This window comes from Gambusia affinis, linkage group LG19, assembly GCF_019740435.1.
Source record: "Gambusia affinis linkage group LG19, SWU_Gaff_1.0, whole genome shotgun sequence".
Taxonomy (NCBI): Eukaryota; Metazoa; Chordata; class Actinopteri; order Cyprinodontiformes; family Poeciliidae; genus Gambusia; species Gambusia affinis.
This window is the reverse complement of record NC_057886.1, coordinates 22,408,298-22,435,439: the sequence shown is the minus strand read 5'-3', so window position 1 is coordinate 22,435,439 and position 27,142 is coordinate 22,408,298. Positions and strand designations below refer to the sequence as shown.

General features: G+C 37.5%; 3 protein-coding genes across 3 annotated transcripts in view; 1 reads left to right on the top strand and 2 right to left on the bottom strand.

The window, feature by feature from the left end:
- Nucleotides 1–12,850, bottom strand: part of nog1 (noggin 1) — a 33,638-nt gene extending 20,788 nt beyond the window's left edge. The window contains exons 1-2 of the mRNA XM_044101365.1: nucleotides 12,523–12,850; nucleotides 11,928–12,017 (exon numbers count right to left, since the gene is read on the bottom strand). The gene's annotated coding sequence lies outside the window, so the exon portion shown is untranslated. The remainder of the gene's footprint in view (nucleotides 1–11,927; nucleotides 12,018–12,522) is intronic.
- A 1,072-nt stretch (nucleotides 12,851–13,922) lies between these two features.
- On the bottom strand, nucleotides 13,923–20,604 carry LOC122822568 (phosphatidylcholine transfer protein). The gene is made up of 6 exons (XM_044101364.1): nucleotides 20,399–20,604; nucleotides 18,161–18,278; nucleotides 16,242–16,321; nucleotides 15,950–16,121; nucleotides 15,216–15,283; nucleotides 13,923–14,852 (listed from the first exon to the last, which is right to left on the bottom strand). The coding sequence occupies exons 1-6, from the start codon at nucleotides 20,522–20,524 to the stop codon at nucleotides 14,778–14,780; spliced, it is 639 nt and encodes a 212-aa protein (XP_043957299.1). The 5' UTR covers nucleotides 20,525–20,604; the 3' UTR covers nucleotides 13,923–14,777.
- Nucleotides 20,605–21,931: 1,327 nt separating this feature from the next.
- Nucleotides 21,932–26,864, top strand: tmem100a (transmembrane protein 100a). The gene is made up of 2 exons (XM_044101362.1): nucleotides 21,932–22,078; nucleotides 25,884–26,864. Exon 2 carries the CDS (start codon nucleotides 25,946–25,948, stop codon nucleotides 26,348–26,350), a length of 405 nt encoding a protein of 134 aa, XP_043957297.1. The 5' UTR covers nucleotides 21,932–22,078; nucleotides 25,884–25,945; the 3' UTR covers nucleotides 26,351–26,864.
- Nucleotides 26,865–27,142: the final 278 nt, after the last annotated feature.

The window sequence follows — 27,142 nt, the reverse complement described above, 5'->3', positions numbered from 1 at the left end:
AAACATATTTGGTAAAAAGTACCCAAGTACGAATTGAAAGATCAAATTAATCATTTAATATTTAAAAACTGCATCATCAGAAGAACCAAAATATAAAGTTAACTTGAAATGTTGGTGTTTTAAGGACAACAGTGACAATAATTCATTTAAGTATTAAAGAAATAACAAAATTGGGCAAAATAATTTTTTTCCATGTCAGTTTTTTTCTTAAAATAAAAACCTTATAAAACTTTAATAAAAACTGCAGGTTGAAACATGTTTGTTTTTCTTTCAGTGGGAAGAGAATCCAGAAATTAGTTACTACCAAACTCTGCCACTCACATTTCTTTCTTGAGTAAAATAGAATGAATGCAAATATAAAGTCCAGGAGAACTGATTTTATTTTTATATATATTTTGTGCAGATTGAGAAAACATATCTAAGGTTTATCATTTGAACCCTGATCTCTGTGCTTATCGCCCAGTGATCTCCCTGTGGAGTTTCTCTCAACGACGAGCCGGAGCAGAAAGCAGAGAGTCGAGTCACGACTGTCGCAGCTTGACTGACAACAGCTCCACATCCTGAAGCGCCGCACAGCTCTTTAATTTTAAAATTTTAACTCTTTTTAGAGGATTCCCATCATGAGAAAAACAAGACGGCGCTGGTGAGGACAGACAGGAGAGTGTTGACGGTGGAAGCTGAGGAGTCTGCGGTCAGCTCGGTTTTATTGTCTCTCCCTTCCGGCCCGGCAGGGAGCCGCTCCTGCTCCACTCCGGGTTGGTCTTCGGTTTCCTCTGAACTGTGACACACATTATACAGCTTAAGGGGGATTCACACCCGCTTTAATCCAACTCCAGTTCGTCTAGGTCGGGGTCGTTTTGGGAAGTCTGAATGCGTAATCAAACTCTGATGTGGACCAATAAAGCGAACGCTGGCCTGCCTACAAACCTCGACTTGGATCAGAGGACGGCAGAGAATCCAAAAGAGTAGCAATACATTTTTACTCAAGTAAAAGTAAAACAGTAGCCATCCAAGAAATGACTCAAGCAAAAGGTATTTCGTCAGATAAATCATCTAATATTTAAAGATTACACAGACAGACCAAAATATAAAGTTAAGTGGAAATTTTGGTATTTCAGGGACCAAAATGACAATTTATATAAATAATGAAAAGAATCGAAATCAGGAAAAATACATTTTTCCAAATCAGTTTCTTTCAATAAAGGAATTTTAACAAAAGCTGCAGAAAACACAATTTTTGGTTAAAACATGTTTGTTTTTCATTCAGTGGGAAGAGAAACCAGAAATTTTACTCTAAAGTAAGAGTAGGAATACTTCATAATAAAATTACTGAAGTAAAAATAAAAAGCACAGCATGGTAGAAATACTGTTTTTCCAAGTAAATGTAACTAATTACAACCCAATTTTGGTCTTGGTTCAGTTAAAATGACATCTGGTGCAGTTTGAACGCATATGTGAACACCAAACGGACCAGAGACCTCTCCAAAAGCAGGAAGTGGACTACAGCGCAGGGCATTCTGGGTAAATACAACCAAAACAAAACACTAGTCTAGAAGCAGAAACATCTAGCAGTCGTCTGCCAAAGACAAAACCGAAATCTGACCTCCAAACTCCACTTTTGTTTACATTTTGTGAAGAAATAAGTTTTGCTGCGTTTCCATTGGCAACCATTAGCAATTTCTTTAAAAAACAAAAAGCAAACAAAGCCCTCTTGTTTTTGTAAGGTTTTTGCACTAGCAAAAGGAGGTTTTTCAGCTCTATTAAACTTTATGCATTTCAAAAAACAGCAATGGAAACTTTTCACATCACATAAGTCAAATGATCAACATCCAGACGATGCTACTGGCGGAAAACATGAAGACGAGAACAGGATCGTATTTTTTAATGACTTATCACAGGAACAAACCTATTCATGTGGGATTTTGATGACATTTATCATTTATCTGCAAACACCACAATTGCAAAATTTTGTTTATTTGATGAATATCGACAGAGTTTTGTGGATATTTGGGATGGAAACGCAGCTACTATCTTCCTCAGAGGCTTTTGTGTTGTTTGTTTTAGTAGTTATTGGTGCAGCGCCCCCACAGGCCAGAAGGGGAACAGGTAGCAGATAATAGAATATTATTGAAACCATTTAGTCCCATAATGAGTAAAATTATAATTCCAAAACAACTTTTTCTATTTGCTCAGGTTTTCTCATCTGATTTTAAAATCAGATGATCTGAAACAATAGTTACAAAAAAGGAAATCTGTAAAACATCAGAGCAATAATCTGATATTAATTTGGAATTAGGACTAAGTAAGCAGACAGACCTCAGAAGTCCGAGGCGGCAGTTACAGATGGGCTGCGTCTCTAAAGACGCTGAGGTCAGACTAAACAAAGACCCGGTCCGCTCAGAGGGCAACGCTGCGCCTCTCCAGCCCTTTGAGTCCCGGCCACAGATTCAAAAGATGCTCCACAAAAACAAACACTGGCAACGCACGCAGATCAGATCCCCGAGATAAACGCTAAGAAAAACAAAACAGTGAATTCTGCACTGATCACTTGATTCAACAAATTTCTTCAATCAACAAACACATTCTATTACAACATTTACTATACACGAGAGAAAAGGAAGCAGGAGGAAGAAAAATACTACAAAATTCCTTAATACTGCTGATAAAGAACGAGCTGTACCCAAAATAATTATTATAATCAGATTATTTCACTTAGGAACTCGTTTTAGGTAAATAATTCATTGGTATTCATGAGAAAAAACTAGTCATATTTGTAAATAAACTTAGTTTTGTCTTATTTCAAGTGTATTAAAATATTTGCATTATAGACTAAACCCAAAATACTTGATAAGATTGTGGTTTTACAAGGTTTTTCTTCTTCCTGCTCCCTCTTCACTACTGTAGAAAATGTTGTAAACGAATGTGTTTGTGAATTGATCAAATTTGCAATAGAAATTAGAACAGAAAAACTTTGTAAAATACTTGGTTTTTACAGCATAAACCTGCCCTTCTCTCAATAATTATAAAATAGTTTTTTATGACCATATACATTAATTGAAGTTGCAAACATCATATCATTCTCATTAATCGTGTAAGATTTCATGTTTTACTTCTAAAGTGTTTTGAGCTGATTTACAGGTCTCTTCTGATTCTTCCGTTCAAAAATAAAAACTTCTTAGCAGGAACATCTGCTCTGGTTTCTAGTGCAAACATCTTAGTACACTTGAAATAAAACAAAATTAACTCATAAGTTGTTGTTCAGCAACACATAGGAGCTTGTTTTAATTATTTAATATTGATTTTAAAAATGTACTTTTAAATTACATTGGGAAATTATTGCTCATGTTTGTGATACAGTTAAAATGTCCTAAAAGTGAAATAATCTGTTAATGGAACAAGTACTTTTCCATCAATATTGAGGAATTATTGACTTAAAACAAGCTGCTCTGTCTTGCAGAAAAGTTACTTGTAAGTTTATACATTTGAACTAAGATAAAACTAAGATATTTACAGGAGAAACTAGAGCAGCATTACACCATGGACAAGTAGTTTTACTTCTGAATCACTACAATAACTTTAGGATTTATTGGCAATAATCTCTACCTTCCTCTGTGTCTGCCAGACTTTAGCTCTGTTGATCTGTGGTGGGATTAAAAAAAAAAATAGTTGCAAAGCAAACAAGAACAAACTCAGGAATATTATTAAACTGGAGTTCTTTGCTCATGAGGAGAGGAGGAATGGTGCCAGCAGCCGTTTTCTGGCTCTGAACCAGGTTTTAGTGAGACTGACAGCTCAACAAACTACAACATGGGAGAATCATCCCACTTAAGTACCACGGCACCAGCCTCATCCAGTAAAGAGCAAACAGCAGACTGTGTGAGAATTCAGGCCGCAGCTTGAATTCCTTCCAGCACTTGAGAGACGACTTAATAACTGCAGAATTAAACTAATTACAAACACAGCGTCGGCGGCAGAACCGATCCGCGCCAAGCTCACGAAACCCCTAAGAGTCTGGATGGCAGCCTATCTTCTGCTTCCAAAAACACACCAATAAAGTAACCAAATTAAAGCGAGGTAGATTGAATAATTTATGTACACAAGTCTCCGTTTGCTCTCTCTGTTCTGTTTGTGGATGGAGGAGGTTCCGCTAGTCTGCTAAGCCACAATGAAAATCAATGAGGAGAATACAAAAGATTTCACTCTGTTTTGATAAAAAGACTCAAACTCTGGATAAACCAGGAGAGTTTCTGTTGCTACGGCTGCAGCCAGGATTAACTTTCGATTTGTGTTCAAGTCCAAAGCTGTAATGAACAGAGGCAGGCGCGATGCCCGGGTTCTGCTGCTAACTGGGCTTGTAGCTGCCAGACATTCTGCAGAAACACAAAATCTTAACAAGTATTTTCAGCTACTTTCTAGTGCAGTTAATCTTATGTGAGATGCAATTAAATAAGATCAACTTTTAAGTAACTTTTCAGAAAGATGTAAGTCAATATTTCTTGAATATTGATTAAAATAAAAAGTACTAGTCCACTGGCAGATTATTTCACTTCCAAGAGATTATCTCCCAGTGTAACCAGTATTTTCTAATCAATGTTGCTTAAAACAAGCCGTTATCTTACGGACAAATTATTGTAAGTTATTTTTGTCTCATTTCATTAAACATTAAACATAATTGCTCTGTGAACTACACTGTTAATCTTTTTCAAAATGTTTTATAAAGTCCTATAAATTTGATGGTAAAACATTAAATTCTGTTTTTGCCAAAATTCCACCATAAAATTACGGAAAAAACATTTTATTCTTTCCCGGATTTTATGGTTAAAATTGGTGCTGGAGTCGATGTTTTACTGCAATAATGAAGGTAGAAATGTGAACTATATAAACTCACCAATTCATGGATTTTTCCTGTCACAATTTTACCATTTATCACCGTTAAATATACAGAATTGTATCTTTTTTTTACAGTGTAGACAACACTTGGTAAGATTGTATGTTTTTGCAGTGCATGTGTCTGAAACGAGTCCACAGGTCAGAATTCGATCACATCTGAGAGCATCAGAGGGAATCAGGGAGAGGATTTACCGTCGTTACTGCAGAGGTGGAAGAAAACTTTTCTTCTTGTGAGCAACTTGGCAGCAGGAGTCACATCCGTTACTGCTGTGTGAACAGCAGCAGAACCAGAATCACAGTAATTCTCTCAGAGACATCATGAATCCTCCTGCACCACTGATGCTCTGCAAGCTGCAGGCAGGTCTTACAGGGCAGTTAAAGATGGTCTGGTCATTAAACCAACTGAATGATGTCAAACTCAGCTCACCACCATCCAGCCACCTTTTTGGCTGATAAACTTCTTACAGGGGCAGTTTTGTGTTTCCCGTGCACAAAGTGAAATTTTATGGCACAATCAAATAACGATGTTACATGATTTAAGAGAAATTTAGCTTTGCAATTTGATACTTTGAAATTTCGTCTCCAGATTGTCACAACAATGCTCCTCATTATGCCGTTTGCAGCCATTTACAGGAGAGTTGGACTGAGAAGTAGGTCATGTGATGAGCTCAGAAGATGTGCAGTTCCACCAAGTGTTTGCCAACTGCTGCTACCACTAGTCTGGAGGAACTCGGTGGAAATAAGCAGTGGTTCGTGAGAATATGTGTTTAGGTTGACATAGGAGATTCAGCGATTCCTCAAACATGCATGAAAGAATCAAACAAAACTACAATTAACGAGGAAACATAACATGAAATAAAACTAAGTCGATTTTACGTAATACTGCCTCTTTGAAACTTGATTTTAATGGTTTGTGTTGAATTTTAGACTTTTTAAACTGGTAGACTTCAGTGTGAGATTAAACAGTTCCTTCTCCAACAACAGGTTTGCTCTCAATTCTCAGCTCCTCCAGGGTTTTGTAATGTTTTATCATAATTGTTGTGCCCTTAAAATATACATTTTGTGGAACATTTTCTAAAGGTCGAAGTGAAAGTTCAGATTTTTTAAGCTTGAATTTTGCCATGACGTAGTCTTACAAAGAAAATTTAATTGCTACCCAGGACCTTCCTAGGACTATTTCAGAAGCAAATAACATTTTCAAGTACCTTTTTGAAATGCCAACATTAATACAAATAAAAAAAGAACAGTTCTATATTAGTTGTTCAAGTTGAAATGAACTGTATATGCAAATCATACAGAACATCTCAAAATGGTTTTTACAACAGGATATATTCTTTAGCATTATATGCTTTCAGCTTTCCAGATACTTTGTGAAACAGGAAATGAAATTAGATTAAAGTTGCTGTAATTGGTCAGAAAAGAAAGAGATACAGAAATGTGAAGGTGATTGGTCAGATTTGTGGAGAAAAGTCCCAACGTCTGGTGAAAAGTTTCAAGGATGTGTAAAATTTCCAAATGGTGAGTTAATTCCAATTAATATTTACAATCACGACTTCCTGTAAGGAACAGCCTTCTGTACATTTTATAAGTCAGTGACAGCCGTAGTGGAGAGGCCAAAAGGCGTTTCATCATGTGATTCTTTCCCCCAAACGGCTCCATTACAACCTTTTCAATCCCCATCAAAAAAAATAAACTAGCTTCTGAAAATGTCTGCAGTCTGAATGCATTTTGTCTAACTTTCATGTAACTGAAGGGAGACATGCGTCACAATTCTGCAGCAGATGAAGCCAGATGTGGTAAATCTGGACATAAACAATGGCAAGTTAAAACCAAAAGGAAAAGAACATGATGTTTACCTTCTGCTCTTTAAATGACACCGTTCTCCCATCAACCTGTAGATGGTTAGAGCTAATAACTTCATTAAAGCAGAGAGATTACAAAAGTCTGAGTAATGAGTGTGTCTGTATTGCAAACAGAAAAAGTTATTGTTTAGTATTTGCTTTATTCAGAGTCTTTTATTTTTTTTGCTGCTTTTTTCCAAGCCGACTCTGAGTCTGGTCGGCTGATTGAACAGATAGACATGCAGGAATCTGGAGCTGGCTGCCAGAAACCACAGAAAGAAAAAACCCCAGAGAGGAGCCCCAGTCTGCTGCAGGCAGAGCAACTCACTGGTATGTAGAGCTGCAGGAGGAGGAGGAACCCGTCTGTGGTGTCCAGAGACAGTTACTACTAATGACCCATCAGCTGTTATTAGAGGCAATAAGTGTTTAAAACTGAAAACCGTTTGGGCTAAATAAACAAAATAAAACCTTTTTATATTCCTCCTTTAAAGAAGAGATGAAAACTTTCACTTTGAAAAGTTTAAAACTTTCATACGGTAGCAGGGAAACACTCTCATGTGCTCAGAGTTGGAACTTGTATGTCTGTACTTTTGGCCTGGGTCAGAATTTTAAAGGGTTAATTTTTAATAATTACATAAATTTTAACACGTAACTAAATTTTAAAGCAACTAATATATTCTTTTTAAACATACAAATTCCTGAACTGGAACCTTTGTCTTGCGTTTCTGGTACAGCCATAAATCTGACGCACAAGTTAAATCCACAAACAGCAGCGATGGACGACAAAGCCGCTTCTCTCGGCCCACAGGAGGTTAATTTCTGCTTCAGAAAACGATCTGATGGGATGCTGGATGAGATCACTGTTGTGTTCAAGTTGTGCTAAAAGGAGTTAGCCCATCAGCAGAGCTACTAAAGGCCAAATTAGCATCTCAATGCTAAACATGTATCAGCTAACGCTAATGTCAGCGTCCACAGTTCTAAAGAAATTCAATGAATGATTAGAAGTTCCTGAAACAGTGAAAAGCTGAACTTCATTCCAATCTGATGGTTGAAAAACCTAAATAACAGAAGATTAAAACCAATATATTTGTTGTTGAGTTGTTGAGTGTCTATTTTTTTCAATATTTAGCAGCAAAAAGGTGTTTTTAAATGAAACGTTGTTTATTTGGTTGATATGGTTTTCAATTCATTAACTCAGTCAAATCCCACCAATAGATTGTGTTGTACAGCAATGAAAAGTAACATTGATGTGAAAATAGAAGGAAAATTAAAACATTTGAATAAATTTGTTCTCAGCCCCCTTAACTTTGTGGATCCTTAAAAAAATCTAGGAAAAGTGACCGCTGCAGTTTGTAAGAAGCCAAACATGGAGTTGGAGTGATCATTTCCATCAAAGTTAGAAGAATATTTAGAAAAATTAGAACGTAAAAAGGCCATTTATCAACTGCAAAAGAACCGTTTCTTCTTATAAGTCTTTTTTGTTTATGTTTTAATTTTTTTTTTTAAATACAGAAAATAAACTTTTCCAAAATGGCTACCTGCTAAGCTGTGGTGCATTCACTAACCTAAATTTGAAAAATTATTGCAGAGCAAGCCACTCATTTGCTATGTTATTTTTTACCTGCATCCCTAAAGGTTTTTTTCTGCATAAACATTTTTGCAACATAATGTAAAGAAAAAAAATCTTCACTTTAATCAAGTGAGGCTGCGAGAAAAAAAAAACAAGACAACAAACTAACTTAAATCAGAGAACAAAACTGTTCAAGGAATATTAGCATTAAAAAACAACAAGGTTTATTAAAAGTGCCTTCAAACGTAAACCTTATTAATTTGGGTTATTTTTTTTAAACAAACAGATTAGGTCCAGTCCGATGCTGGATTTGAATCCCAGTTATTTCATGAAACACAGATTGTATCTAAACTACGTCGCCTGAAGGCGTCTTCATGTCTCACAGGAAGCCGGTCATGTGAGTGCGCACTCAAGCAAAGTACAGTTAGATAAAATATTATTCGCCGAGGTACAGTTGACCCCAAAATGCAGCTTACGCAACCGAAAGTTGGCAGAAGAAACGCCGGCGCAGACGGCAAGAAGAACGCATTATGAGCCTCTCTGCCTGGAGGCGAACATTATCAGCCTATATATCTGATTTGTGGCTTTTCTGCTTGTAAAAATAACTCTTTATTCAAATCAGCACTTATCCACGGGCAGTCCGTAAATATTATTTTAAACTTTTATAGCCAACGATGGAGGTGGATGGGGCCGACACTTTCTGAAGCCCAGAACTGAGCCAGAACCGTCATTAATAAAGCCGGGCCTCCAGCGCCTCGGTTTAATACTCTGTAACTGTAGTCTAAAGGTGAAGCTTTTACAAGCTTTAGGCAGAAATGCAAACATATTTCAACATGCAGAAGCACTTCTGCCACTCCCCAGCTGCATGTAAACGCAATATTGTCTGCTCCCGAAACTGTCATCAAATTAAAAAATAAATTTCACCTTTAAGGGGGATTTCTTTAAATCAAAGATTCACATTTTGCATGTTTTTTTGTACTTCCATTTGAGTTTCTACTGCTTCTAAAAACAACTTATGTGCTTAAAAAAAACATCCAGACAGTTTTTGACAAGAAGTGGTGACATCACAAATCAGCAGGCACAGTCCCTCACCTAGTAACCCCAGTCCGTTCCCTAGCAACCCAGGCAGAGTTCCACCAGTTACCTAGCAACCGAAACTGAGCTCCAGCACATTTGGTCAGCTTGTTTTACTGCAATACAATGGCTACTGGAAAAGACGAGTGTTTTGTTGTTGACTTATAATCTAGAAACCACTTGCTGCATTCTTGTTGATTGTGCAGGAGCCTCCATTTCTGCTTTTCAAAGGTGTAAGGTTGTATAATTGCTCATGTTTGCAGCTATTTTTATGTACGAGCGTAAACGTGGAGTTGAGGGGTGTGGCCAGCAGCAGCTTTTTCGGATGTTAAGAGACAGGACCTTTCATCCTGAAAGGAGCTCATAAGCAGAGAAATCTAATTATCTAAGAAAGACTTTTAAAAAAAATGTTTTAAACACATTTTGTAAAGCCCACAAACCTACCCTAACATGTTAAAGGAAGCATAATAGATCACCTTTAATCTGTTTCAGCCAAAGACATAACAATAAATATACCTCTACATACTTGAAACAGTTCATAAGGTGTTTATAGGCCTTCCCAAGTTCGAGAATCCCCTCCGGTGACCAATAACTCCAACAATAATCTGCTAAAACACAACAAGACAACTCTGAAAAATTTGCTTCCAAGTGGAGCCATTATTTTGTTAGCTCTGGCAGACTGTGAGGCACCTGGGAAATCTGAGCTGAGGTTAAGGGGACTGCTGCAATCCAAGATGACTTTCTAGAGCTAATTAGCGCTGTATATTAGCAATCAAAAGAACCCCACTCTGACACATAGCGGGCAGCCAAGAAACATATTTTCCTCCATGTGTGAGACTAGCAGCAGAATGTTGATCTGGGAGATACGGGGTTATAATAAAGTCACGTCTAAGCATCTGATGACGCTCTGTTCCTAAGAGACAAACCGTTGCCAAGAAGGGAAGAGATCAGAAAATGTTTACGCTGAATATCAGGAGCAGCAGCTTCACTCTGACCTTCTTACCATATCAAGAAATGCCGTGAGAAAACTATGGAGCCACATCTAAACACACACGCATCTTTCTCAAAAACAAACTGTTGGAATATTTCCTGGAACCACTAGGTGGCACCAGAGTTTCAGCACCAGCCCATAATTATTCTCCAATTAGATTAAAAAAACAAAAACAAAAAAACAAACCTGGTGAAACATGATCAAAACTGAGGAAATGGAAGTTAGCAAACATGTTCGTAGGGTTGCCATAACAAGAAGAGAAATGTGGATAAAATGCAGATATTAAAACATAAAAATAAAACCAGAGTAAAATGAGCTCCTCAGTTAATCCCTCTGATAAGTGAGAAAATTTTCTTTTCCTTCCACATTCAACACATATTTGTTCAGCTTCTCACCTCAATACAAATGAAATGGGTTTTTTTACATATCCATCCATCCATTTTCTAACACCCTTGTCCATCATGGGGTTGGGAGGCTGCTGGTGCCTCTCCAGCTAACGGTCCAGGCGAGAGGCGGAGTCACTCTGGACAGGTCGCCAGTCTGTCGCAGGGTGGCTTTTTACACATACATACATAAATATATATGTATAAATTATTTATATATTTTGAGCACTTTTTATCTTCAGAGTTTTAAATTTTTTCGGTGGAGAAAACAAAACATGCAAAAATTTCCAAAAAATATGATACTAAAGGGAATATTTGATACCAACATTGATTTTGATTAATTAATAGATTGTACATGAAGGGGGGAAAATTAGAGGTTCGATTGGACAGCAACAAACTGGATTCATTTATCTAGTTTTGAAACATTTACTACATTAAAAATGAGTAACAGTTTCTGCATCTGCGAGCAGCTCCGGTCAGTGTGTCCGTTTAACCAGCAGGGGGCGCAACAACATCAGAGATAACAGCGCTGCCAGACATTTGTTGCTCAATAATTTAGGGCTTTTTTTCTTCAATATTCTTCATGGGAAAAGATGTTTATTTACAAAACAAAGTTGTTTTTAAATGTACTGCTTGTTAAACATCATTCCATTTTTAATTGTTTTAAATTTAATAAAAACCTGTTTATGTTCATTTTTCATGTTTTCAGGCTATTTTATAAGACACTAATAAGGTGAATTGAGTCTTAGGGAACTACAAGTACGACTTTTAGATAAAACTAAAATGATAATTTAAAAAACATCCATGAAATACTTTAAGGACTTTAAAAGATCTTTGGCCTGTTATTAAAGTTTTTAATTTCCTCTGTCTGGTTTTAAAAAACAAAGAACTGGAACTGTAACATCTGCACTCATGTAAAGTCTTCTAGCTGCTTTGCTTTTCTACGTGAAACTATCACAGTACAGACCAAAAGTTTGGACACACCTTCTAATTGAATCCAATTCAATTAGAAGGTGTGTCCAAACTTTTGGTCTGTACTATATAAATATATATATAGCAATGCACAGGTAATCAATATCAACAGATAATACATCTGAGAATATTCAACGTCAAGAATATTCACTCCATCTATAGATGACAGTAAAGCCAATGTTATTCCTGCTTTAGCTCCCACCAACCTTATGAAAGTCTGGCTTTTCTGGAGAAGACGTCCAACATGGAGCGAAGCCGCTTCGCTGGCCACTGGAATTTGAAATTTTCTGAATTTTCTGGAGGAGAACAGAAACACAACAGAATCAAATCAGCAAGTTTTTCTTCACAGCATGTGACACTAAGAGTTTCTGGAGCTGCTTCCATCTTATAAATAATACAAAGTGAGATAATGAAAATAAAATTTCCAAAAACATAAGTTATATACAGGCAGTTTTTCTGTTAAATCCAGCTGAAAACATAAGTGGAATAAACCAGTGCAATAATTTATGATTGTAGCACAAATTCCTGATTTCTTGGATTTAAAATTTAAAGAATGTCATGCAGAAGTTTTGTCCCTTTTCTTTAAATAGAGATTGGAAAAATATGTCCAAGATTTGCACAAATAAAGTACAATATTAACATTGTGTGACATATTTTAACTATTTGGTATTAAGAGATTATATATGAATGTATGTATGCGTGTATGCGGGTGTGTGTGTGTGCGTGTGTGTATCTGGATCTAAAGAACCAATTGTGTTTCAATGTGTCAAGTGTCAGACAGGACCAATCTGAACCGCCCACCTGGTTTACGGAGCCGTTCGGAATCGTCCACCAGCCGCGCCGGTTGATAAATGGTGCGCACCCCGCTTCCTCATCTCTCTGATTCAGAAACAGGCAGGTAATCTGCTGCACACCTCTTCAACATCAGTTAGCTTCCAGAGTGCAATTTTAATTTCTGCAGCTTTTCCATTTTCAGGGAGGGAGCAGCAAACTGGGTAGTCAGTGGTTCCGTTTTTTCCTCCAGAATCCAAAAACCCCGCCTGCATTTAGCCTAAATTAGCACTGCTCGTGAACAGAACGTAGTACTTTGTCAAGACTTGAAGATGAATCCAATACGCATGCGTGATTGAAACACCTGAAACCACTTTGAGAGACGAATAAAGCAGCATTGAATAAAGGCAAATTTATATCTAGTTATAAATTACATTTATATTGTAAAATATGATACATTTGCATCATCTTTGTTGATGATACAAATGCACAAGCTTAGTAATTTATTTAGCAATTAGAAATAAAATTTGATTTGAAAATAATAAATCTTTCTCATTTTGCCTCGATTAGGTAGCAAACTGCTGGCGTTCATCAATAACAAATTGTTGTAATTGTTAATTAACGGTTATTAAAGGGACACATAAAACTAAAATGGATTTATAAACAGAACCGGAAACCTTTGTGTTCGTTTTCAGCCGCCATCTTGTGAGTGTAAAAGCAAAGCAAAATTAAGGGGAGACAATTTGACTAATCATTTGTCCAAAAAACTATTGATTTCTAACTCAAGTTATTTTTCAGAATAACGTTAATCTTCACTTATGCACGGCTTTAACTAGTTGTTTTGAACACAGACCAATTATTGATTTTAATTAGCTTAGAGATATTCCATATTCTCCTTTTATTCTTGCATCTTTTGGTGGAAACTTATCTGATTTAAATAGAAAAACTAATTTGGCGTCATTTTTAAATTGCTCTTAAATAAACTTGTTTCTGTAACATTCAGAGTTCATAGTGAACTGATTAATTAGTTTTCATTATTCTTTCAATTTTACTAAATAGTGAGTTTGTTGATTAACATGTGAAAACGTAAAACTAAACTTATTTTTGTATTTTAGATGTTGTTTATCATTTTTCATACTTTATTTGGGGAAGAAAACACACATTGAGATGTTTTTAAAGTCTTTTGTTGACACCAATAAACTTTTTCCAAATGATCTTCATGATTTTAACAAAACGATTCAAATGAAAAATTATAAAAATAACAAAATATCAAAAGTTTGATGATACAACAAACGTAAACTGTAAAAAATATCTGTATCATCAATACTGGCTCTGTATTTACTTGTTATTGGATTGATACCAAAACTTTATAACATAAATTATGTAATTTTAATTAAATTTTAGCAGAGAAAACAAACAAGCAGCATCGGTGAATTAAAATGAATTTATCTGCATTGACAAAGCTACAATCCATCCACCAGAACAAAAGGAGCGTGAAATGATCCAGCATCCATATGCAGCGCTGCAGAACTTCTGCACCTGTTAACATTCTTACTTGAAATCGTAAAATATCCCAATTCAGTAAAATATATTGGCTCTCCTTCAATCAACACAAACAGTAAACAAGACAAGGTCATAAAATCCTGTGCAAAAAGATTGTTTTAGAAAATACAGCCAAAAGGAATGATTAACATCTTCAAATCATCTAAACGGGCGATTAAATTAAAATATCCCCAGAAAAGAGAGGAGTAGAGCAGCAACTGGGAACATAATCGATTTGCAGCAGCCTTTCACTTCATGGCCAAGTAAACAGGAAGAGCTGCAAAAAACAACACGCCACATGCACCCTGAACACAACCCCACAGCCGCCAAACACACCGCCGACCAAAAACGGAAAAACAGCAAGAAAACTCTTCAGCGAGAGCAATCGTCACATCAGCACAGCAAAAACAGAAAACTCACCAAGTAACTTCAGTTTCTACTGCAAATATCTTACTACACTTGGGATGAGACTAAAATGAAATACAGGTAACTTCTTAGCAACATATAAAAGCTTGTTTGAACTCTTTAATATTGCTGAAAAAGAACTAGTTCCACTGGTATTTCACTTATAACATGAAAAAAATGTCTTGTTACAAGTGAAATAATCTGGTAATTGTTCCTGTATCTTGCTGAAACATTTCTTGTAAATAACATTTGTCCTATTTTAAGTATAATAAGATATTTGCACTTGAAACAAGACAAAAATACTTGTTGACATTTCATGTTTTTCCGGTGAACTGCACTCATTTCTTCTCGCAGTATGTCTTGTACTTGTTGCAGGCGTTCTGCAGATCTTTAATGAAGCCTGGGACTCCGCTCTAGAAGAAGGAAAAAAACAAAAACACACATTAGTCCAGAAGATGAGCCAAAAAGACCCACCTAGATGGTGAACCAATGACGTCAGTCTACAACACGCCAGTAAACAAAAACCCAGGAGAACCGTAAAATGAAGAGTCAGCAGGGAACACCAAATGTCTGAACATGGAGATAGCTGCAGAGATGTGGAAAGTGCTTTACTTTCATTTCTAAAATTCTGGAAAAATGCTTTAATTAAAGTAACTGAAGGGTAAAAAAACAAAACACACCTGGTGAGTCATCTCCCAAAACAACATATTGCAGGTTTTCAATGTAACATAATTTCTGCACTTTGTTTAGACCGTTTTGAACATGACTGCCCTCACCTTCGCTGCCCAGTTCACCAGCCAGGCCGGGATCATACCGCCAGGATTATCAAAGTAGTTCATGAACACTGAAACACAGAACAAGATTAGTGCTCACATGAGGGTTTCAACTGCTAACTGCTTCACTGAAAACATCAAGAAAAGAAATTTAACCCTCCAACAGTCAGAAGGTGGTTTGCAGTGAACTGAAACTAGTGGAGGTGCTGATCTCGCTCCTGGAGACAAGATGTTGTGCTTTCCAGCTAATATCGAGTTATTACGGTAATTTCTCCCCCGCCGTAGCAGGAAGTGAAATTAATCTGAGGGGCATTCTTTTAATAGACGGTAAATTGTGAAAATAACTTCCTAGACATTGAAAGTTTCAGCTGTTATGGATAAATGGGCAAATATATAATTATTTGCCCATTTAGAATTGCGTACAATTAAAATAAGCAAAAAGATCCAGGCAGAGATTTTAAATTTAGGACATAAAGGATTAAACATAAGTGGCCCAAGAAACAAGCCTTGTGGAACACCAGAAGTATTTTTTGTTTTAGATTTTCTTCCTTGTAGAATGGATTTTATTAAATATAAGTGGTCCAAGATATCAGCCTGGGGGAACTCCAGAAGTAATTATTGTTTACTTATATTTTCTCTTGTAAAGTGTCACGTTTTATGATCTATAATTATTCAATTCATTAATCCAGAGTCAGATTTTCAGTGGCTTTGTTGTATATTAATCAGCAGTTAGTCACCTTTAGTGCCGCCGGCTCCGTCGGTCTCCATGGCGACACTCTGCTTGTAGTCGCTCACCCTCAGAGCGGTGCTCTTCTCTGGACACGCCGTCTCCGCTGAGCTTCTGGCCAGAATCACAAAGATCTTTCTGCCATTTACGTCCAGGTCTCTCCGCTCCCTTACGTAAACATACTGAGGTCAGAGCAGTCAGGGAACATGGATGTTAAGATTGCATGAAATTATCAAAACTATAAAGAAATGCACAAAAATGGAAAGGAAGTCATCTGTTTGCTTTTGAGGACTAAAGGATACATCTCTGTTTTTCAGAGGAAACGGGTATTTCACTTCCCAGTAAATCGCCGTTTGTCCATCGAAATCCTTCTCATAGAGCTCTGAGGAAACAAAAATAAAAAAAGCTTCATAAAGCAGTTCTTACACCTGCAGCAGCAGTTTAATTTCTATCTTTTCCCAGAAACATTTTGCTTCCATTTATTTTAATATTTTTATTGGATTTTCAGCAAAATAAATCCCCAACCAATACATTCAGGTCCACACATCTATTACATAGATATAGAAACAAAGCAAAAGAAAAGAAAACAAAACAAATCCTAGTTGGCTTCATGCCGAATCGACTGGAGTCTCATGGGAGTGATTTTGTAAAATGAGTCTGCAGAACCATGAGATTTGAGAGCAAGTCCTCAATCCACATTTTGCTTCCATGACGTTTCATTTTACCTTCTTCTACCACCTGTAAGTCAACTATTTCATGTTTATTTATTATATATCAGTTTATTTATTATAAACATAAACAATTTAATACTAAGAAGCGGTTTTCGTTGAGTAATTTGCAGTTTTTCCATTATTTTTTGCAATTCGTGGTTTAAAAAAAGCAACATCCTCAAATATTTGTCAAAGTTCTAAACATTCAGCTTTGGTCTTGAGTTTCGCTTCCCAAACTGACCCAAATATTCAGAAGATTTCCAGCTGAATCTTCCTGTTAGTCATGGAGGCTCAAATAAACACAGCTGCTTATTTTACAGACATATCTTTGACCTTCTGATGGCATTAACTGCAACACATAAAACAAGACAGACACATCTGAAACGCAACTTAAACAAAACTGGGAAAAAAAAGGAATGCATCAACTTTAAAAGTGTTTTCTAAAAGCTGTTAAACAGGAAAGTAGAAAACAAAACTGATCTAATTATTTCTAATATTTCAAACAATCAGCAGCAGTTAGTTGTGCAGAGCCTGGAAGGAATGGAAGAGTTAATTTGCAATCTGAGACATTCTCTGTGATTAATGGGATTAATCATGATGAATTATAATAAATCAATTATTCAAACAATTGTCAAGTAATTTAGGAACCAATTAATTGTTAACTGGAGTATTCAGAATACAAAACAGAACAACAAACTCACAGCAGTGAGTACAGAAAATAAATACATTTTGCATTTAAGATAAAAGAAAAACCTTGATCTGTAAATATTTGTAGCAGTTGTAGTTTTGGCTTCACCTGGTTCAAATTACTGTTTAAAAAAATAATAAAAAAATCTCATTTTAAGCACATTTTGCTCTCAATTTATTAATCATTAATGCAAAATTAATCAACAAATTATATTATTTCATTGTTTATTTGTAACTTTTGCTGCATTTCTAATTAGAGATGCACAGAACTTATTTTAATAACTTCATCCGTCCTTTTTTTGACCAAGCTTTTAAAGATTGGTGTATTTAAATCAGCTGTACTGGTGCAGAGTTATCAAATAAATTTGTAATTCAGTTAGTTAATAAACATGTTTTATTCAATTCAGAACTCTTTTTCTGTATTGGATCGGTATCAGCCGATACTAAACCTCAGATGTCAATATAGGTATCGGAAGTGAAGAAGTGGATCGGTGTATTCCTAAAAGGCTTACATGAAAAATCTACGGAAAGCAGCTATTTTTTTAGCTGATTAATCGTCAGAATAATTGATAACTAAAATAACTGACCCAGTTTTGGTATCTGATGCGTTTCTGCCCATTTTAACCACTCTCCCTCATTGCCGGTCTGCAGCTCAACCAAACTACGTCCACACTGAACCATTCCTTCCTTCCTGGATGGAACCGGCCACTACCAGCTGCAGCCAACACATTACCTGCTTGGTGCTGCAGATGTGCATGAAACCCAAAACAAAAATTTGAGTTTTTCAATAACAAAGGCGTTTCTGAGAGAACTTGTCTTTTTACCTTTCACATAACTATCCCATTGTTTCCGATACATCAGGTCCATGTAGACGTCTGCACAGAGTTCTGGGCTGCAGCTGTCCAGCGCTCCATAGACTTTGTACTCATAAAGTCCAGTTTCCTGCAAACAGCAAAAGGAAGGTCTGTCTTCACTCCTTTTTCTCTCTCCCTCAGAGGTAGAGTTGTTCGATTTACTTCAACAGGTTTTAATAAACATTACTATAGAATAAATAATACTGCCCAACAGGGGCGCAACTACATATGTTTGAGGTGGATGCAAACATCTCACCGCCCCCCACCCTCCTTACATAAAGCCAAACAGCCTGTGTCTGCAGGTCTGAGGCTTTTTGTTAACATGTTTTCTATCATTCTTATAGCTTGATAGGAAGCCTGATCCAAACTGGCAACCCACATTAATAAAATGGTGAAATAATATTGACCACAAAACACTATTTATAAAAGATATCAACGTTTTTCCTAAACAATCCTAACAAACGTTTTTAATGTTCTCTTCACAATATTTATTTACTATTAATCTATTTGTATGATTTGTTCTTTAAATTGCCATCTATATTATTTTTTGGTCTCAGGAAATGACTGAAGGATGAAGAGACTGATGTTTGGTTCTTTAGGTTCTGACGGGTCTGCGGTTCCTGTCCTGATCCATTCTGTCTGATATCAAACCCACTGGGTGCCACTGAATGTCACCGACACATTTATTTTAATGCCCCTATTAAACTTCACTGTGATTGTTTAGTCTGTGTCTTCCCACTACCGTCTGTATTTCTGCCAGAGGTTTTATTTCTAAGAACGGTGTTTTATCGGGTGGACATTTTAAAAAGACACTGGTTGATAGCAGCTCACTGCGGCTGCGTAGTGTCCGTCTCTAGGTAACCATGACAACCGCGTCAGCTCGTTGGGTCCTATTTAGGTCCCGCAACGACAATTTAGCTGACCCTAATATTTCCCGTGTTTTGTTTTGGTCATTATTATTACACTTATTGTTGAGATGTGTGTGATCGGTGTGTCTGTCAGACATTTATAGCAATACGGAATAAATCGCGTCCCGTATTGGACAACAACAACCACCTGCCATAGTAGCCTAGCTTAAGCTAACCTGAATATTTACAACTCTCTTCTTGATACACTGACATTACTTACCTTCTGTCTTTCAACCACTTTGAAAAGCTTTTCTTCGTCTCTCAAACATATTTATCCTTCCTCCTCTTCAATTTTCTGTTTTGTGCCCCGGAGTTTTTTCTGCGCCCCATCTTTAGCTCCCTGTTGTCGAGGCATTACGACAAATTTAAAAGAAAAAACGCGCCTCAGCGAGTCCTCGAAGGGCCGCTGCCCAAGCTACCTGTATGGGAGGGGAGAGCGGCTGGCAGGAGGGGCGGGGCGCCTAATCAGTGCTGTTCCTCTGTTATTGATCATTTCATACACAAACAGCTGTTAAAAAATGGTGACTAGAAAAAAAAAATTCCCCACATCGTTTTTGCGTCCCCTCTCGTGCAGCGCCCCTATGCGTTGCATACACTGCATATCCGCTTTTTGCCCCACTGCTGCCCAGTTAACGCCTTGAAATTGGGCCTCTGTCTCTTTAAAAACTCCTGCTCTTTCTGAAACTCAGCCTTCAGGAAGCTATCATATCTATTTAAACATTTTTATCAGTGTTGCACTGAGAAGTAGCTCATATAATGAACTCAGCAGATCCGCTGATGTTTGCTAGTTGCTGAGGGCTAGTCTGAAGGAGCTGAGTGGCCAGCAGGAAGTTCACGCAGGCGTTTTGGACAGCTGAATGGTTGCCTTGAGAAAGTAAAGCAAGACTCCAAGCATGTTTTGATGAGGGAATGACATTATACCATGGTATAAAGTTAAAAAGGTTTGGTTTTACACCCTTTTAAAACTATTTAATTTTTACATGCTTAGTTTCCGTTCCCTATGACCTGCTTTTCCAGTTATGGAAAATTTTACAAGCTAATTTTCCAGTTTCCTGAAGACTGCAGAGAACCTGCTGAGGTAGTTTCTGAGTAAATCAGCAAACTGTCGCTCAGTTCCGGATTTTTCCGCCTCTGGCCGCTAGGACATCCCAGATGAAGTATTATTAATAAGACAAAATTAAAAAAGATGCGTTTAGATTTCTAGAGCCCAGGGCTGAGCGGCATTCATACGCGTTAATTACACACCTGCTGCAGGTTCTGCAGAGGTTCTGTTCAGTCGGACCGACTCGGTTCTGCCTACCCGGTCGTAACGCCGGTGGATTTGGACCCCCATCGTCTCGGTGAAGAGTTCCCATCCGTCCAGCTGCGGCTCGTCCAGCTCCTGCCAGGCTTTCTGGAACTCCTCATCCCCGAACTGCAGCGACATGACGGCGGCTCGACTCCTCTTACAGCGGCCGCCAGCTGACCGAGCTGCCTGGCCGGACACAAACTCCCAACTTCCGCTTAGAAATACTAAAATAAAAGATTGGAAACGGTCACAAAGTTTGTATGGTAAAAAGTCGAGTAACTGATCAAATAATCAATCGTTTCATATTTAAAAATGACATCACCAGACGAATCAAAATATACAGTTAAGTGGAAGTTTTGGTATTTTAAGTTAAAAAAAAGAAATAAAGAAATATAATCAGGCAAAATACATCTTTCCAAATCAGTTTCTTTCAATATAAAACTTATAAAACCTTGACAGAAACTGCAGGTCTGGTGAATTAATGGTTAAAAAGTGTCTGTTTTTCACTCAGTGGGCAGAAAATCCAGAAATTTTACTCAAGTAAGAGTAGAGATACTTTATAATAATAAAATTATTCAAGGAAAAATGAAAAGTACCGCATAGTAGAAATAATCCTAAATGTAAATTTTTTCAACAACAAAAAAATTACTTAAGTAAATGTTACTCAGTAAATGTAACTGCCCTACACTGGACACTATGATTTCTTTTTTAAATTATTCAATATTTTACACAAGGTGAATATAAACAAGTTAAACGCAACAATGTAATGATATCGCAGAGTAATGTTTTCCTAAAGTAAAATAAATATAAAATTAGAAAATTTGTAAATAAGAATTTATATCCATGTTTTGGAAAGTCTGCTTACTTGTTAGTGACTGACATGCTCTATAAAAGACAAATAAATAATAATAATAATAATAATAATAATAATAATAATAATAATAATAATAATAATAATAATAATAATAATAATCTTTGCTAAAGAATCTGTGTCCTGCATCCAAGTATTAAGGAAAGTTGAGTGGAAGAAAGAAATGTTGTAAAAACAAACAAATAAAATGTTCATAAGAAACAGGGAATATTCAAATAATATTTGAATTAAATTTAATCAGTTTTAATTGTAAGCATTTTCTTTCTTTTTTGAAACTGAGATTAGCAAGAATTTTTGAGTTCCAATTCAGAACAATGTGTCCAAAAATCAAACTCAACTTAATATATTTACTAGGATAAATTTAATTACTTGTAAAAATTCATGTAATTTTTTTAAAGTTGTTTTTTCCAAATAACTTAAAGGCGCAGTAATTTTAAACTTCTGTACTTTATTAATGTGATTTAAAAAATAGCTTACCTAAAACATCCGATTTTTTATGTTTGACTTTCAAATCGAACAGATATAACGAAATCAGATCTATTTTTTATTTACATTTTGGCTCTTAGATGTGTGATTTGTCTTATTTTGAAAAACTCAACCGGAAGTATCCACTTTTTCCTGATCACCGTGAACTTGACGCAGTCGTAGATACTTGACACGGTCCGCCTCGTTGAGGATGGCAGTCCGGCCCCCAGGACTATAGTAGAGTCGGACTGCAGCCGAACCGAGCCAGACAGAATACTTTAGGAACCGCTTTACTTCAGAAACAAGCGACTTTTACTGCAGCGGTTCGGAAACTTGGTGTTGGAATAACTCATGAGGTAACAAATGCTTTGAATTTTTCCAATTTCAACTAATTTAATTAATCTTGAAATGATTTTACTGCGCCTTCAGTAGATTTAATTCCACTTTTCTGGATTTATATAGATATTTCTGAATATTATCTATTTATTTGGTAAACTTTTAGTTGCTTTTACTGCGAAATGTCGCTGTGAAAATAAAGGAAGCTGAATTTGTAAGTGAATCTATGGGATAATAAAGGTTTAAGTGATTTCAGGTTCCTTGTTGCAACATTATTTTAACCCGATTTAATCTTCAGAAACTTTCAATTTTGATTTATTTAATTTTGGCTTGAATTGCAACAAATTACACTAAATAATTAACTTTATTCGAGCAAATGTTAATGTTTGGTTTTTACTTCTGCAGCAAAATTAACCAGCAGCAGAAGTTTTATTATATAAAAGCAAATTTTGCTTGTTTGTTCATCAAATAAGTAAAATAACATACCAGCATGCAAAGTTTCGAAGGATTTTATGAGAAAATTTTTTTATTTTTTCACTGAAGTTTTTAATGTTTTGTATGCATAGATTGGTACCATCGCTTTAAGATCTGAAAATTAAACAGCCTCCACTATGCACAAAATTCCCAACAGTCTTTAAAAATAGTTTTTAACATCTTACCTATCCAATTAATGCAACTTGTTGCAGTTTTAATATTTCTAGAATTTAGTTGAGAACACCAAGAACATTCATTTATTGTTTACAACATTGCATAAACAAGAAATCAACCTATGCAACATTTTAGTGGAAAAAATGAAAGAAATTAAGTTTTCAGTTATTTGATCAAAGAACTTCATCCCTTCACGACATTTCACAGGAAGAAAGTTGATTTTGTTTTTGCTAAACTTTTGTTGATTTTGGCTGAAAGACTGAACAGTGAAACACTTTTAAGTTTCTTCCACCTCTGGATTTTTATTTTCAAAAATGTTCTTGTGTTTGTGGTCGGTAAGAAATGGGTTGTGCTGATATCCATCAAAGCTGGTAAAATGTCTAATTTTAACTATGATGTTTAAAGTATTTTTAATCAGGTCATACATCGGTTGTTTGAGGAAGTGATATTGGTGTGTGATTTCAGACCTGAACATTAAAAGACACATAAAGACAGTTACAAATTCAGCCTTTAATCACCTGAAGAACATTTCTAGGAGTAAAGGAATAATGTCCTGACAAGATAAACTAGATCATGTGTTTATCTTTAGTTGCATTGGTTTCTGCAGCAGTGTTTTTACAGGTCTGTCTAAAAAATCATACAGCTGCAGCTGATCCAGAGTGCTGCTGCTGGAGTTCTGACTAAAACCAGCCAGACAGAGCAGATAGACTTTAAAATACTGATAGTTTATAAATCATCGAACAGCTTAGCACCACAATACATTAAAGACCTGCTGTTGTTGTATCAACCTTTCAGACCTCTCAGGTCTTCTGGTTCTGCTATGGATCCCCAGAACCAGAACCAAACATGAAGAACAAACTTCTGGAAAACTGCAAAACAGCCAAAACACTGAGTTCCTTTGAATATATGCTAAAAACCCACTGGCTTAGAGCCAACTTTCATTAACAACTGGAATTATCAGTTATTGATCAATTATCAATTTATTGTATATCTATCTAATAGAGAGAGCGATAGACATGTGATCAATATCGACTGATAATACATCTGATAAAATTTTCAATAATTTTACTGAACTCTGATCCAGAACCGCATTGCATTCTGGGGGACGTAGGCAATTTTAGTAGCTCAACCTGTCAGCCAGCTAAGCTAGGTTTTTGGAATATACTCTCTCACCTAGCAACTCGCTCTTTATTTGGTTACCTAGCAACTCACTCATTATTTGGTTACCTTGAATTGAAAAAATTAAGTCATTGTTACTGATTTTCTGTTTCCTCTGTGTCCCTCCCTCTTCAGCGGGATGCTTAATAGTAACAAACAGAAATCTGTCGCTTAGTTTGGAGAAAATTCAAACATTTCAGCCACATGCTGGAATGTTAAACGTGGAGGAACTTCAGCTTCAACCCAAAGTCTGACGCAGAACCTGAGGTCCAGTATCAGCAGTGAGAAAACAAACCTTCAGGAAAACTTCGTATATTCAGTGACTGTTCTGGGATAAGAAAGATGAACTCCAGCAGCATCTGGCTGTGATGAAGCAACTCAGCGTCTGAATCCCGGCTTCGCGTTGGGAAAACATGCTGGCGGGAGAAAGGAGGGGACGGTTGAGAAACTGCTTGTGATTTCAGAGCTTCTTGCATTTCAGCGAGTGCTCCGTATCCCGCGCTCTCCAGGGAATGTCTCAGCTCGTGTCGGGCCGAGCGGACCTGCGTCATTCTCCCCTGACTGGGCTGAGAGGCGGCCTGGATTGTGCAAAGGGGTTACATTGGTTTATTGAAGCAGTGTGTGGTGGTCAAAGTGGGCTGGCGAATTGTGAAATGTGATGTGGAAATCAAACCAGAAACATCTGCTTCAGACTCGTTTCTTCTGCGTTGAGCAATTAAAGTTGACCTCTTGACCAGGGCTGAAACAATTTATCCAATTAGTCTTGATTATAGAAATAATCGTCATCTAATTTAATAATTAATACTTGAGGATACAGACTAAATAATTTCATTTTCTGAAATAACAATAAATAAACCTCCAATTAAGCACCTTTTACTATCTTTTTATTAATCAAAAATAGAAACAAATTAGTGCACAGTATTTGTTTTTAGCTGCAGATGGTAATGATTAAGCATACACAAAAGAATTGCTTTATTATGGCAGGCATAATTTACATCTTTTAATATATTTCTACAGAACATGCCACTTTTTAGCCAATTAATCATAAGAATCTCCGGGTTAGGGGGGAGTGTCCTGCCCCAAGTGGAGGAGTTCAAGTATCTCGGGATCTTGTTCACGAATGGGGGAAGAAGGGAGCGGGAGATCGACAGGCGGATTGGTGCAGCATCTGCCGCCAAGAGGGCGCTGTACCGGTCCGTTGTGGTGAAGAGAGAGCTGAGCCAAAAATCAAAGCTCTCGATTTACCGGTCGATCTACGTTCCCACCCTCATCTATGGTCATGAGCTTTGGGTCATGACCGAAAGAACGAGATCGCGGATACGCGGATACCCTAAAGATAGGGGTGAGTTTCTCTGTTTAAAGATAGCTCAGTCATCCAGGAGGGATTCAGAGTAGAGCCGCTGCTCCTTCACGTCGAGAGGAGCCAGTTGAGGTGGCTCAGGCATCTGGTCAGGATGCCTCCTGGACGCCTCCCTGGTGAGGAGTTCTGGGCACGTCCCACCGGGAGGAGGCCCCGGGGAAGACCCAGGACACGCTGGAGGGACTATGTCTCTTGGCTGGCCTGGGAACGCCTTGGGATTCCTCTGGAGGAGCTGGTGGAAGTGGCTGGGGAGAGGGAAGTCTGGGCCTCCCTTCTGAAGCTGTTACCCCCGCGACCCGACCCTGGATAAGCGGAAGAAGATGGATGGATGGATGGGTCATAAGAAAAGCTGATAGAATCATCAATCACTGCAATTATCATTAGTATGCATGATATCCCCTGCATATGGGTGCTGTGCTAGAGGGGGCGCCAAAACAAAGGCATAAAAACTACTTTTATCTGTTTGTATGTTTGAAAATGATTCGATCTGCTGTTGCATTCACCAGACCTGTTTAGTTCACTTTAATTAAGCTGTAGTTCATTTGTCCTGAAAGTCCAGCTCTTTTGGTTAGGTGTGAGTGCACAATCAAACTCTGATGCAGATTATTTTGGATCGATCATTACTCTGTTTGCTTACTGGTTGGTTTGTCTCTCTTCAGACTGGGAACCCCACAGCGCCGCAGTGAGGAGCCAACTGTAGTCGGTTCATCCTAATCCTGCGATGCCAGACGAACTCAACAAGGACGCAATGAAGACCCCAGCGACCTCTGAGAAGCCCAAAGCCCCCGAGCAACCACCAGTCGCCATGACGACACTGAACATCCCCCTGGTTAACGAGGTCCAGCTAACGGCAGCCACCGGCGGCGCGGAGCTTTCCTGCTACCGCTGCACCGTCCCGTTCGGCGTGGTGGTCCTCATCGCCGGCATCGTGGTCACCGCCGTGGCGTACAGCTTCAACTCGCACGGATCCACCATCTCCTACTTCGGGTTGGTGCTGCTGTCGGCCGGCCTGGTGCTGCTGGCGTCCAGCGCCATCTGCTGGAAGGTGCGGCTGGAGCGGAAGAAGGAGAGGCGGCGGGAGAGTCAGACCGCCCTGGTCATCAACCGGAGGAGCATTTTCACATGATCCCGCCAAACTCTCTGGGACGTAATCAGGCATCATCGTAGCGTTTCCGACCCGCAAAAGCTCCGACGCTGCGGGCTTTGAAAACACTGGCAGGGGTTTATTTGTCAAACAGACGACGAGCATCTGGAGTGCTGGGAACGCAGCCAGGAGGAATGAATCCCAATTAAACTGAATTACCACTGTGCACAGCGGTGGAGAGGAAGTCCTGCATTAATCCGCTGCAGAATGTGGCGGCTGACTGCAACAGGAAGGATTGTGGGAAAAGAAAAAATCAGCCCAGGATGGAGGACAGAAACAGAGAAATCCAGAACCATAATAATGTACATAATATTCTGGAGAAAACTATTTAACCTTTCATGTGTTTTCTCCTGAAGAACTTTAATCCTCCACATTGTTTTTGATATTAAACTTTATGTAGCAAAGTTTGAACTTACCTTCATGGTCTACTATGTAAACTCTTGAAGTTATTGCATGTATAACAAGATGAGTTTCAATAAAACCACTGATTCTCCAACATGGTGCAGATTTCAGAAACAACTGGTAGAAATAATAATGTCTATGAAAGATTTCTTTGCTTTCTGGTTGTTTTCCGATGGAAAAATAGTAATAAAATTTACCTAAAAAGGTAAAATGGTGCAGTTCAAACATAAATGTCACCATTTGATGAGCTGTTCCTTGATAGGTTATAAAAAGTTATATACAAAACAATAATAAAATAAGAAATAAACTATAACATTACAGGTTGCTTTCTAGTCACACACACAGACAAACACACACAACCACACACACACA

What these genes read in the sequence shown, in the direction of transcription:
- tmem100a (XM_044101362.1), top strand. Translation starts at nt 25,946, where the DNA reads ATGCCAGACGAACTCAACAAGGACGCAATGAAGACCCCAGCGACCTCT.
- LOC122822568 (XM_044101364.1), bottom strand. Translation starts at nt 20,524, where the DNA reads ATGTCGCTGCAGTTCGGGGATGAGGAGTTCCAGAAAGCCTGGCAGGAG. An exon ending in ATGGGATAGTTATGTGAAAG is followed by an intron (nt 16,322 to 18,160) that starts GTAAAAAGACAA and finishes TTGTTTCCTCAG; the next exon opens with AGCTCTATGAGAAGGATTTC. An exon ending in CGGAGCCGGCGGCACTAAAG is followed by an intron (nt 15,284 to 15,949) that starts GTGACTAACTGC and finishes TCTGTGTTTCAG; the next exon opens with TGTTCATGAACTACTTTGAT.